We start from the raw sequence: 14,178 nt of genomic DNA on the forward strand, positions 1-14,178 counted from the left end.
TTTTCATAATACTCACCCAAATTCAGCGTTTAATAGTTTTTAATTCCCCTAATTCTCATGGCAATTGTTTTGTGGCTGTGCTAGAAGCTCGGCAAATGGAGCAAGAGCCGGCTTCGTGACTGGGTTCGAATTTCATGATCGGCAGGAAGTGTTACCTACACTGATGGTTGTGTAAGCATGAAACACTAGTGTCTATAGGTATAAATGATTTATTATTATTTAATTATAACACACACACACATACACACACACACACACATCGCCAAACCGGAAGTGACGTAAGTTTAAATTAAGGCTAGACAATCGAAAAGTAGGGATTACTTTCGAAAATATCGGCGAAAAAAGCGACCCCTCCCTGTAGAAAAGTGCCCAGTTGCGGGTGGAGGCATTAATATATTTGGCCAATTTTTTTATATTTGTTGTTTGACGGGTTGGGTTTTAAAATGATACCAATCTCGTGAAAATCCGTCGCCTCTGTCGAAAGTTTTAGGCAGACATACATACCTATATGCATACATACATACATACATACATACGTTTAGACAGATTTTTGCCCTTTATATTATAGACTAGCGGGGGTACCCGACGTTGCTCGGGTGTTTAGAGGTGTGTGTGGTTTTGGGTAAATCAAAACAAAAGAGTAAGCGAAGACTTCTTGCCCAGGTGTTTGTGTCGAGGGGGGGGGGCGGAGTTTTAAAAAAAAAAAGGTTTTCGTAGGTATGTAGGAAGGATCGAACCTGAAACCTTGAGGCGAAGTTGGAAAATAAAGTGTGAAAAAGAAACGTGAGACGTTAACCGCTCGCCCAGCAAGAAATAATAACAGAAAGATGTTTGAATTTATTGAAGTATTAAGAATTGGCAGGTGCCCGTACTAAATGACTTAATGAGATCAACTTTCACTGCAGAGCAGTTTTTTATTTACTGTGGGGCAGTTTCCCCAAGATGCTGGGGGGAAGCCAGCTCCCCATAAAAAGGGGATTGTCGAAATTGAATAGCAATTGTCTGATATAAGGAGAAACTCGGCATTGATCAAAACTGATTGCTTTTGGATGTTCGCTGGGAACGTTGGGATAAGCTTCAAATTAGTTTCGCTTTTATATGAAAAAGCCGAATCAACATGCAGCGATCCAAAAAGTCTGGAATATTTAGCTTTTCAAAGTCGGGCAAATTAAATAGACAGGCGACCTCCGTTGTTAACTTGTAGATATTACGATTTAGACGTGATATAAAAAGTTTTAAGAAGCGAGCCGACCAATTGCTTCCTGGAAAAAAAAGCCTTCTGCGGACATACACAAAAAGCGAACACACACACACACACAAACATTTTCGCTTTTACATTTATAGATGGCTTGAATTAAAGTTTAAAATGCAAAAGACATGTATCATGGTGCATTTCGAGCGCATCCCTTTTTTATCAAAGAACCTACTGTTGATTTTATATGTTGCATCTTTCGGCTTGTGTGGTAATAAAACTTTTCAAATTCACTTGTGGTTTAGGCTATATAAGGTGTTAACTGTGTTCAAAATCGCCTGTTCTTTTTTTCATCGGATTTTTCCTATTATCGATTATCGATACTTATTGAATAGATTCCAATACAAAACTTATCTAAAACACTGCCAGGTATTAAAAGAACCTTTATGTGAAATTTCATAAAAATTGGCCAAGCCGTTTTTGAGTCCATAGGGAACGAACTCACACAAACACAGGCAAAGTTCCTTTTAGATAATAAATAGATAGATAGATAGATAAAAGGGTGAAGCCTTAAAGAAATAAATGTGAATTAACTCAGGTTTTCGGTGACACCCACACGGTCATCACCAAAAATTGAATAACCTCAAAAATTATATTTAGATCAACACAAAACTTCAGCGGCATTAGGTCAAGCCTATGTAGCAGACATCTCCAAAGTTTCAAGTCCGTACTACAAAAAAAAACAAAACACAGACTTGCTTGGGCTGCGGATAACAGAATGTCTCACTGCAGCGACGTTGTGTGTCATTCTTGTTGATTTTAGTCGTGCAATGTGATTGTCTGTTGGTTGGTTGTTTTTGTTTTACGGCATATCAACCCTTTTCGGGTTATTTAATGTCGAATCCTAAGATTTTGAAGAAATTTTTTTTTTTAATAGAGTATATTTGTTGTTTTCACGTCAGTTTCTATTTAACCCATAGTTGGGACCCTAACAGGTACTACCACTCCGGGTCAGAGTGGACCTGGGAGTAATGGTAATTAAAGGGTGGCTCCACACTCCCCAAAGCCCACAAGCTGGGACCTCACCACTGGACATAGTTTAAGGTCATATCCAGGACCCCCATTGAGGGACTTTTACCCTCTGCAGGGGGGCAGTCGGTGTATTCTAATGCCCCACCGACAGGGCCAGATTGTCTGTTAGTGTCTTTACCATTGATGTTATGCACAGTCCCATGGGTTCTGAACTTGTTGACCCTCATTGAGTGAACAGGAAATTCACGACATCCGAACCGCTTTTGCCCCCCGCCCTCCCGACAAAAGGAGCGTACATTTGTAAATTCACCCTTATCCATTAGTCTGTTTGTCTGTCCGCACTTTTCTCAATAACTACGCCTTAGAATTTTTTGAAATTTTGTATAAACATTAAACATGGTATGAGTAAAAAAGTAACTGAATGAATTTTCTGAGAAAACTCCGCTTGACCCCCTAGGGGAGCCTTTCGGGTTAAAATGGCTAAAATTGACACTTTTGTGCTTATTAAAAAAATTGATGCCTTGAATTTTTATAACATTTTCTGTAAAGTTGTAACTAACTGATTTCTATGTAATTTTGTTTGTCTATACTTTGTGATAACTCTTGGGTGTGAACCAGGGGCTCTTTTAGGGCTAATAAAAACACTCCATTTTCGGGACTATTTTACCATATTTGTTCAAAATTTTCTGTGTATGTCTATTTAGCAGTTTTGCATGGTGCTGAACTCAAATTTTAATATGTTAATGCTCTGGGGACTTTTGAGGCTAAATGCAGGGGAGCGCAAATGATGGACTTAGTCATTTCTTTTTTTGCATGATGCAGAACTCAAATTTACATATGTTAAGACCCGGTTTGTTCATTTTCACAGGATTTGACGTCCCCTGGGGACTTTCGGGGCTAAATGGGGGGGGGATGCTGAACTTAGTCATTTTTTTTTATGCCTCATTCATTGCGCTCTCATGAGGGACTATATGTGCTTCACTTGTTGAATTGCAATTGAGCTGCGTGGATAGACTTCAGCCAAAAATTTGCCTCAACTATAAATGTTTTTTCTTCAGTTGTTCATGGCATTTCGAAGGTCAAATTTGGTAGACTCTTAGAACATTGATTATTTTTGATAAATCTGAAAAATAAAAAACAATTATTAATTATCTTAAAAGGTATTCAAGTTAAGGTGATAATAGTTTTTTTTTTATCATTGTGTAATAGGTAAGTTGTACAAAATATTTTCTTTCTGCCATAAAAAAAAGTTTCATGAAGCAACTTCCCTCGAGACTAATATCACAATGGACCGGAATCAAATCTATTAAAAAAATATAAATTTAATAATAATTATAACATTAATTAGTTTTACCAATATTTGGAATCTGACAGCTGAACTTTCGAACCTTAAAAATATTTTCTTTCTCCCTTGTGTGTTTGTTATTTTTACTCAAATATGCCTCTAAAGTGTTTGGCTTAAGGGCACTGTCGTTTGTCCATCCTTTTGTGCCGTTGGCTCTTGTTTTGATTCCCGAGTCAAAACTTTCCACAAAATAATCTTTTGGTTCTGTGAATTATCCTTGAAAGCAAAGGACCTTTCATTTCCCCCTTCTTTACATTTTAGATTCGGAAAAAAAAAGAAACTCCCAGATCTCCCCCCCCCTCCCGGATCCCCTTCCTCTCTGCTGATTCATGTAGGTTATCAGTTAATTCTTTTTGTCATCTTTTAGCTAAAACAAACTGAAAAGTTATTTAATTTGCTTAAAATTTTCTTCTTTAGCAATTTTAAAGTAATGGGTTCCGAAAACTTTGATCTTCAATTGTCATTAAATTCGATTAAATTTTAATGTCGTTGTTTTTACCTCCTTTTTATAAAAAAAAGAAAAAGAAAACTCGCACGCACACACACACACACACACACACACACACACACACACACACACACACAACACAGCACACACACATAACATACACACATGTGTACACACACACATATGTACACGCACACAACACACACAACACAAACACAACACCCACACAACACACACACAACGCACACATAACACACACACATAACACGCACACAAACACAACATACACACAACACACACACAAAATACACACAACACACACACAACACACACACAACACACATACATATGTACACGCACATAACACACACACAACACAAACACAACACACACATAACACACACACAACAAACACACAACACACACACAACGCACACATAACACACATACATAACACGCACACAAAACACAGCACACAAACACAACACACACAGAACACACACACAAAACACACACAACACACACGTAACACGCACACAACACACACCACATACACACAACACACACAAACACACAACAAATGACACACACACACACACATACACACACACAGTACGCACACACAGAGGAAATAGTTTTTTGATCTTCTGGATTTAAAATCAGTTTCTTTTGTTTCTTTAACTTCTAGAGATCATTAAGGTCATATACAATACACCACAGAAATCCTTTCAATAGTATCCACCGTTCATAATACAGCAACTCTTAAAAAAAAACAGATTAAACTCATACATTTTTTTCCATATTTAAAAACAAAAACTCTATCTAAGACATACAATTAAGTCAGTCGTAATTTTGAAGTTTGAAAATAAGAGGTTATATCGTACAAAATCCATATTTCATTCTGAATAGCCAGTTTTCAATTTAAAAGTTACTAGGATTATACATCTTACTAGCATAAATTCTATCAAGTCAGTTTTTGCCGATTTAAAATTTCATATTTCATGCAAATCTTTATTCATAATAATAAACGTTGCTCTCTATAACTTGATTCCATCAGTCAACGAGCTTATAAATGTCTCACTTGTAAAATTCTTGTAGGTTTTAATGTGAAATATGAATCCAACTCATGTTCGATCTATTTGTGATGTTAACCTAAGGTCATATAAATGGTTTTGTAATCCTCAAAATAAGTAATAATCTGAGGGAGCTAGGTCAGGAGAATATGCAAGATGGGGCAAGGTTTCTCAACCAAATTCTCATAGGGGATCTTTGGTCAGTAGTGTGCGTGTGAAAACGAGCATTTTCATGAGATTTGTTCTGAGAGTCTGAGGTGACAATATTTTCAGGAATCCCCCCTTATTCTTAGGTAACTGTTAGAACATACATTGATTGATAAACGACTATTTTCATACAAAATATATTTTACTAGTAATATTCTCCTGGCATTGCACCTGTGGAGATATTTCATTTTAATTTATTTTCTCCAGATTTTATAAAAGCAGCGTTGCTAAGATTTATTTTCCCCACAAAATATTTAAACCTGGTGACTCTGATAGCAGTAAGAGGATTTGTACTTGAGAGAGCTATCCCTGTTTTTAAACAATTTTTTTTTTAATTACATTTTCACCCCAAAAAAGGCAAATTGCCACTTTGGTGTAGGGTGCTACTATCAGGGGCAACAACTACTGTGGTACTATGTAGGGATTTGGGCAGCAAGATGTTGGTTCACGTTACACTTGAACTTCTGCACGTCAGTACTGTTGGGGAAGCAGGGACCTGGAATGGAATTCCAGAGTCTAGCGGTTTTGGGAAAGAAACTATTGGAGTAAAAAGATCTTTTACATCTAGGGATCTCTACAGTGTGGGGGTGGGATTTAGCAGCCTGTCGGGTTTGTCGAGGGTGCTCACGTCGTGGGGGCACAAGTGATTGCAGTTCGTCAGAGCATTCAACACTAAAATACTTGTAGAAAAGGCAGAGGGATGCAACATTTCGTCGATGGGACAGAAGCTGAAGCTTAGATGCCAGTTCAGGGTCTATCAGGTTTGCGACTCTCTTTTGAACCTTGTCCAGGAGCGAGAGACTAGTAATCCTAACAAAGAACTAGTGAGCTGATTAACTATAAAAATGTAATGAACGATTCGAAACGAAAGTTTTCCTTTTCACAACATGTACCAATAGATGAGGATAATTATGAAATAATTTTTTAAACAATTTTTATTTATTAGCTTATATCATGAATCAAAACATGAAAAACTGTCACTTTATGAGAAAGTGTGAAAAATTATGTGATATTTTAGACAAAATGGAATGGTTAGTATACGGAATTCTTGAATAAGCATGGAAGCAAACTAATTAAAATAATTACATATACCTATCTTAAAAGCCGCTAATATTCCGGTTGTTAATTCGACCATAATTATGGTAGGAAAAAAATCTACCAATATTAAGGATAAGTTCACAACTGAAATATTGGTTTCTGAATTTTTGAGATGACGATTGATCGTTTGGATCATTTGGGATTATTCAGACTACTGTCTGCAAGAACCTGTAGCGTAAAAGTGCTAGGTGAAATTCAGTTCTAAGAGACACTCTTTTGGAGGTTGAAGGTTTAATCGTCAGTATGAGTGATACTAAAAATTGCAAAGTACTTAAGATTTCTATCGGGTCGTGACTGATGGAACAAGAGCATGCTATTTCTGTGGATTAAATAAAAAATGCTGTGCGGATTCATGAGTTTGACAGAAAGATTCCCAGAGTTGGACAAAATAAACCTGAAGAAGGTCGGAGGATACGTCAGCTGAAACGTTGTGAAAAAAAAAAACGCAAGATGAGAACAGTAGTTCAAATAAAACGAAATAGTGGCGGTTTTAGAAATATGACTGTCCCATTATTTTTACTAGATGGTTTTATTAATTGTATTCATTGCAGACCATCATCCTCATCTTTTTTTAGTTGTTTCATAACGTTTTGGCCAACTATTCCTCCGGCCTTCGTCAGGTGATAAGCGCGACGGATAGAAACTCTGAATCTCCTAATTGCATCCACTGCAGTTACTGCCTTCCATAGTCAGTAATTGCAGTGGATGCAGTCAGGAGATTCAGAGTTCCTATCCGTCGCGGTTACCACCTGACGAAGGCTAGAGGAATAGTTGGCCGAAACGTCGTGAAACAACTAAAAAAAGATGAGGATGATGGTCTGCAATGAATATAATTAATAAAACAATACTCATCTCAATAATGAATTCCAATTAAATAATAGATTGTTTTAATTCTTATCCACTGATTCCATATACTAATTGATTCACTTTATATTTACTTCAGAGGCCATCGCCAACATGGATGATGATTATATAATGCTGGATATTTATGAAAACATTCAAGATGAAGTAAAAGCTGTCAGCAAGAAACTGGTATTAGAAAAGCAGAAGGTTTGTGAACATTCTTTGTTATTCTTTTATTTTTATTCGCAGGGGAAGGAGATTTGACCGGTCGTAAAATACGCTTAAATATATTTTAATTCATGCAGATTTTGTATTTATCATTACAGGGCGAATTCTCTATTGAATATTAACTATATATATATATATATATATATATATATATATATATATATATATATATATGAATAAAAAAGAATGCGAAAAGTATAAAAGCTGATAACTTTTCTTTATTCGTTTTCAATTGGTGACGTGCAGGAATACAAAATAATAATATTATGAAAAAAAATTAAAAAACTTTTTTTATAAGTACATAATTTTCGACCGATCCTTCACTACACCGATGAAGACTGAAGGATCGGTCGAAAATTATGTACTTATAAAAAAAGTTTTTTTTCATAATATTATTATTTTGTATTCCTGCACGTCACCAATTGAAAACGAATAAAGAAAAGTTATAAGCTTTTATACTTTTCGCATTCTTTTTTATTCATATATATATATATATATATATATATATATATATATATATATATATATATATATATATATATATATATATATAGTTTTGAATGAAATAGGCGGAAGTTTCTCAAGAGCTCTTTCGGCTATCATCTCATCAGGAGAAAATCGATAGCGTACAAAATAATATTATGTCGAAAATAAAGAGTTCTAGTGGAAAACATCAAACGCATTGTTTCTCTTTGGGGAACTTTGAATTTTTGTTTTTTTTCCGTTTTTTTTTTCTTCCCTCGTTGTGCCAATATTTTAATGGTTTTTAAACGTTAATAAATTTATTTTAGTGTCCCCATACTTTTGGCACATTCAATAAGTTCCCCATTAGAACTCTTTATTTTCGACATAATATTATTTTGTACGCTGATGAGATGATAGCCGAAAGAGCTCTTGAGAAACTTCCGCCTATTTTATTCAGAACTGTATATAAATTCTGTACCTCCAAACATTTATATATATATATATATATATATATATATATATATATATATATATATATATATATATAGTACTGATTTCAAAAATTAATAAAAAATAAAAGGACTTGGGTGCCATCAGCTAGAATCAAAACCAAAACATTTAGCTCTCCAGCCTCATTCCCTACCGTTTGAGCTATTCACAGATAAGAAAGATTGAACATTAAATCACTTTCTGCATGAATGAATTTGCGCATGCGCAAAAGTAATAGAAATATGTCGGCAAGTTGAAATGAACATTTTGCATTTCAACTTGCTAACCCATCCAAACAAAGATTTTACTCGTTATAAACCATCCGTGGTGTATGATTACTATTTCTTGTTAATTTCCTCGCTTATGTTCATAATAGAAAATGGAACCTGACCTTTTTTCTTACTAATGAGTCGCTACGTATCAAGGCCAACAGCCACTCGAGGATAAAGATTAATGAGATGGAGCGGTTGTCATTTGAATAGTGAAGAATATTATAAAACGTATGTATTGGTATAAAAAAAATTACTTATGAAGACGGTTTATTACAAATATTTGTCAACATTAGATTGTAGTCTTTCTTCTTTTTACACGGGAGACATCACTTATCAAGGCTTGAAAGTTACTCAAGGACAAGAGTTAATGTTAAATGTGGCCACGGACATGGTGGGAATTCAGTAGAATTTGATTATTTAAAAGGACCGCTCAACAAGAAATTATTTTCATTCGACTTGAAATTGATGATGTATTAGTCAGTTGGAACGCAGTCCTGTGGTATAGAGTTCCCGATATGGGCGATTCTAAGGAAAGAAACTTTGTTAATAAAATTTGCTTTTAGACCTAGGCACAAATATAGAGTAAGGGAAATTGATGTCAATGGTTTTAGCTATACAAGAGTTTGGTATGAGTATTTTACTGGAAGGACCATAGATTGAAGCTCAGTCGAGTATTTGCCATGAAAATAACTATAGAATAGAGATTGATTTGCAACATTTCTTCTGTGAATAAGAGGTTGTAAGAAGGGAAAATGGACATCACCTACTAGGTTTCAAAACTGGTTTAGGAAAGGGTGCTCTGAGCAGCCCCTCCTCAGATGTGGCTATAAGTGCTTCAATTTAGAAGAAATTTGACTTTTATATAGGTAGAGGATTGCGTTGAGAGTAAAATATCTGGAGCGGTAGAATGATCCAACCCTTTTTTCCAGCAATCTTGACAATTGATTTGATGTAGGGGAGCAGTTCCATGGAAGTGTATTACAAATCCTCTTAATTGATCCCAAACATATTTAAAGAAAGGCTATCAAATAATTTCTCCCTTCTCTCCCTCTTTCTCCCTCTTCTCTCTCCCTCTCACTATTTCTCTCTCCCTCATTTTCCTCCTCTTTCCCCGTTTTTCCTCTCTCTCCCTCCTCTCTGTCTTTTCATTCTTTTTCCTTTCTCTCTCTCTCTCTCTCTCTCTCTCTCTCTTCTTCCCTCTCTCTCTCTTCCCCATCTCTCTTTCTCTTCTTTCTCTCTTCCCCTTTCTCTCTATCTCTTTCCTTCCTGTCTCTCTTCCCTTCTTTCTCTTCTCTCTTCACAAGCCCCCCTCTCCTCATTTTTCTCCTTTTCTCTCTTATTTCTTTCTTCTTCTCTCTCCTGCCTATCGCCCCAACTCCCTCTACTCCCTTTTTTACCCACCTCCCTTCCACTCCCCTCTCTCTCTCTTATTTGGACAAAACTAGACACAGAAAAACTCCCAAACAAATAAACTGTCTCATTTGTCACTTAAAACAGATTTTCCAAAACCAGCAAAAATTTTGGCTTTTATGATAGTTTTGTTTTTAGAATAAAACAAAAGTCTTATTAATTGCTTGTTTTGAACATAAGTAGTTTGTAGAATTTTAATCGGCTTTGTATATTACCCATAATGCAATGTGCTTGCGTTTCCGTGTTCTAGCTCATTATGCCAATAACAAGATCATTAATTATATTGTCACAAGAAAGGCAAAGCAAACGAAAAACAAAACAACCACACACACAAAAACAAACAAACAAACAAAAAACAATGGAGATGTTGTATACAAATCATACAGCGTAAAATGTTACACACGGTGTTTCTATATAAGGAAAATATTTTCCGAAATTGCAGAGAATTCCTGGTGATATAGTTACGTGAATGATCGCAGAATAACACACTCGCCGTTTTAAAGGCGCAGATAATATGGAAACCGATGATAAATGTATTTTTATAACCGGCAACGATTTGATTAACAGTGGGTTATGAAAACATGCAAATATTAAGCGCTGAAGTGTTTATAGACTGACCCAAAGTAAATCTGCTGGGAATATGGCCAGAGGTCAAGCTGGGCGAGAATGGAAAGTGATGAGGTTCCTGCAGTGGAAGAAACCGCTGTTTTATATTCGCGATTAGAGTTTAAAGGGGATGGGGAGATTGGGATGAGGCTAGAATCCACATGATATGTGTGTGTGTGCATTCCCTATAAAAAGAAAGGTCAAAGGATCTGTATAAAAACTAAAAGTGTATTTATATATAAATTTTCTGGGGGGGGGGGGCAATGGAAGTAGCCCATAATCTTTAAATTTATTTAATTCTTCATGAAATTTAAATCATACGAATAAAATTTTCCTGCTCAGACGACTGAAATAGTCCTAAATCTCTAAAATCTCCGTAAGGGAACGATAACACTTCACTTTTTGAAAACTATGAAAAAAAAAAGTAAAAGGGCAGACGACACTAATAATGCCAAGGAGTTGTTTAAGGTTCAGGTTAAAAATGTTTTAACCACTCAAAAAAAATTAAAAGAAATGAAATTGGCTTTTAAATCATAAACTTTTTTGGTTATCTCCTGGACAGCCTCGGATTCTCAGTCAATGAATTTCTAAGAATTGGTGTCCCTCTCTATTTTTTATTTTATTTTCGTCTTTCTTTTTTCAATTTTTTTTAGCAAATTATTATCGAATGTACACTAGTCTACCAGATTATCAAGAAAAATGAAAAAAAAAAGTAAATATTTAAATATTTATAAGGGGTGCTCAGGTTCTAATGCAAAGTTGTAGTAAATTGATCACCCTTTTAGAACTACTCTATGTTTTTAGGCCAAATTTCGCGAATTTAGCCTTTTTTAAAAAAAAAGTAGTTTAGCATTTTTTTAATTTCGCCTTTTAAAATAATCCTTTAAAAATGGCTAAACTACTTTAAAAAAGGCTAAATTCGAAAAATTTGGCATAAAAACATCAAGTGGTTCTAAAATGGGTGATCGATTTACTAGAACGTTGCATTAGAAACTGAGCACCCTTTACAAATATTTAAATACTGACTTTTTCATTTTTCTTGATAATTCAGTAGATTAGGTTCCATTTCATAATAATCGGCTGAAAAAATTGAAAAAAGTATGAAAAAAATATATATATATATTGAGAGGAGCAATATTCTTCATGTCAACCGAACTGGCATCCCCTGGGTTCCCTTTTGTTACAAATACCTTCAGTTCTGGGGATGATCTTAAGACATCCAGTTGTGAGGCCGCAATTTGGAGCTGTGGGGAATGTGAAGTTATCCCCTAGGTACCATTCCTCCCAGGTCCACTTTGGCCTGGAGTGGTAATACCTGTTAGAGCATTTGATGATACAAGATCAGCTTCTCTAAAGATACTAGATTCCTGACCCAAAAATGCAAAACAGAAAAATTCGAAGCATAAAATCTTTTACAAAAATGACTCGATTCAGCATTAAATACTCTGAAAAGGGTTGATAGGCTACAAAAGAAAACGATCAAAACCAAACAAATATCAGTATTTATGCAGAGAATATACCGGGCTGAAATAATAAGATTATTATTTAGAAACCCATTCTTAACATGGGGAGGGTGTTTTGTTAACTATTCTGTACTCTCGTCTAACAATTTAATAAACGAAAGAAACCGTAAAACTTGAATTTGAATTGAAAATACTATGAAAATATAGCGCGATATCTTCTTAGCAGAAACACCGAAATATTTTTGTCCCTTCCCTGGCAACGCTAGGTTTTCCTGATCTTCGATAATAGCTGACAAAAATAAATCGTTTATGTTTTGGTATTAGTGATGCATATTGCAAAGAAAGCTTCGTAATTTGAAAATCCCTCGCTTCGGCTACGTTGTATGTATGAGACGATGTATTATTCTCCCTCGGCCTCTGAAGACTTTTTAGTTCGTAAATACATAAGCATATTTGTTACATTTGACATTTGAAGTTTTCTTCTTTTTGCTGTTTTTTTTTCCTGAAATATTGACAACATTTCAATGTTTTTCTCTTAGACTTAAAATGAGCTGGGGTTTTTTTTTAATCTTCGTCTTTTTTTCTCTTTATTCTCAGACATAAAATGTTAAACATACTTCACATAAACCATCTCCATAAATAATCAAACATGATTCATTTTTCAATCCTCTCATAATATTCTGCAATCTTTTCATTAATGGGCAATCAATAAACCAAATTAAACGTCTTGCTACATACGTGCACGGGCGTTTACATGTGAGTCTTTTTAATATCTTCATCGTCTAGTGTCTGTTGCATGATTGGATTCAGCTTTTCCTCTAAAGAAAAAAAAAGTCTCATGCAGAAAAAACACAAGGGAGACGTTCGCTGAGTTTTCTTCAAAATTATACTTTCATGAGTTTTGTAACAGAAGAGATAATTATTAAACGAAATTTTAGACAAATATATAGCATATTTTAAATTATTAGCCTAACTAAATATATCAACAACACTTTTGCAGTTTAATAATGACTAGCAGGCTGCCCAGCATTACCTGGTCGTAAAATATGATTAAATATGATATTTTAATTTACATAGATTTCATATTTATTATTAAAGAAACAATTTTCTATTATTATATTGTACCCAATATATATAGTAATGACCACTCGGCATGGCTCAATTGTAAAATATGCTTAAATATGATATTTTAATTGATGCAGATTTCATATTTATTATTTTATAGAGACAGTTCTCTATTGATTATTATATTGTACCAAATATATAGTTGTGATTTCAAAAGTTGAAACAATATGAGTTAGGTGCCATCAGCAAGAATCAAAACCAAAACATATAGATTTTCAACCTTATTCGTTACTATCTTGGCTAAGTTCAGATGCATATTAAAACTGTAACATAGAAATTGCACAGTTAGTCGCCTTATGCCAGCCGAATTAATTCTTTTAAAATGTTGATCACTTAGCAGCTATTTTTATCGGCAGAAAACCAAATCGAATTTGTTCCACAGGCCCTAATCATCTGTATACCAATTTCAAGTCTGTAGACAAAAAATTGACAAAATTGGTAGAGACCGTTCCACACACACACACACACACACACACACACTCACACACACATAAGGTCACTTTTATAGACCCTATTTATAATGCCTCCCCACGGGACAGAGTTAGACATCAGGGTCGTTTTTTAATGTGGAGAAAAGGAACAAAAATTAAAATTGTCTCAGTCGTGAAGGATTTCTCCTCCACTGACAGAGAATAAGAAATTGAAGTGCAACATCTGAAGAACAGATACTACACTTTGATGTATTCATTTGCTTCCCCACTGAGCAAATTAGGCACAAGACCGATTTTTAAAGTGAGGAGTGAAGGGGAAATGGGGACCAACTCCCCGGGGAGTAGAGGGGCTGGATAGTGACAATTGGTATGAAGGGTTTCCCCTACATTGACCAAGGTCTTATATGTGGGGTTTCCCCCGCATATGGTCTTTGCTTGCAGTATCTGCCGG

The 14,178-nt window shown here is 35.1% G+C and overlaps 1 protein-coding gene across 1 annotated transcript in view; it reads left to right on the top strand.

The window, feature by feature from the left end:
- Nucleotides 1-14,178, top strand: part of LOC145252797 (osmotic avoidance abnormal protein 3-like) — a 2,582,558-nt gene that overhangs the window by 1,539,623 nt on the left and 1,028,757 nt on the right. The window contains exon 12 of the mRNA XM_080112744.1: nucleotides 7,339-7,445. Within this exon, the coding sequence (XP_079968870.1) occupies nucleotides 7,339-7,445 (107 nt within the window). The remainder of the gene's footprint in view (nucleotides 1-7,338; nucleotides 7,446-14,178) is intronic.

The sequence above is a fragment of the Euprymna scolopes genome, chromosome 29, assembly GCF_053919585.1.
Source record: "Euprymna scolopes isolate OS-2025 chromosome 29, ASM5391958v1, whole genome shotgun sequence".
NCBI lineage: Eukaryota > Metazoa > Mollusca > Cephalopoda > Sepiida > Sepiolidae > Euprymna > Euprymna scolopes.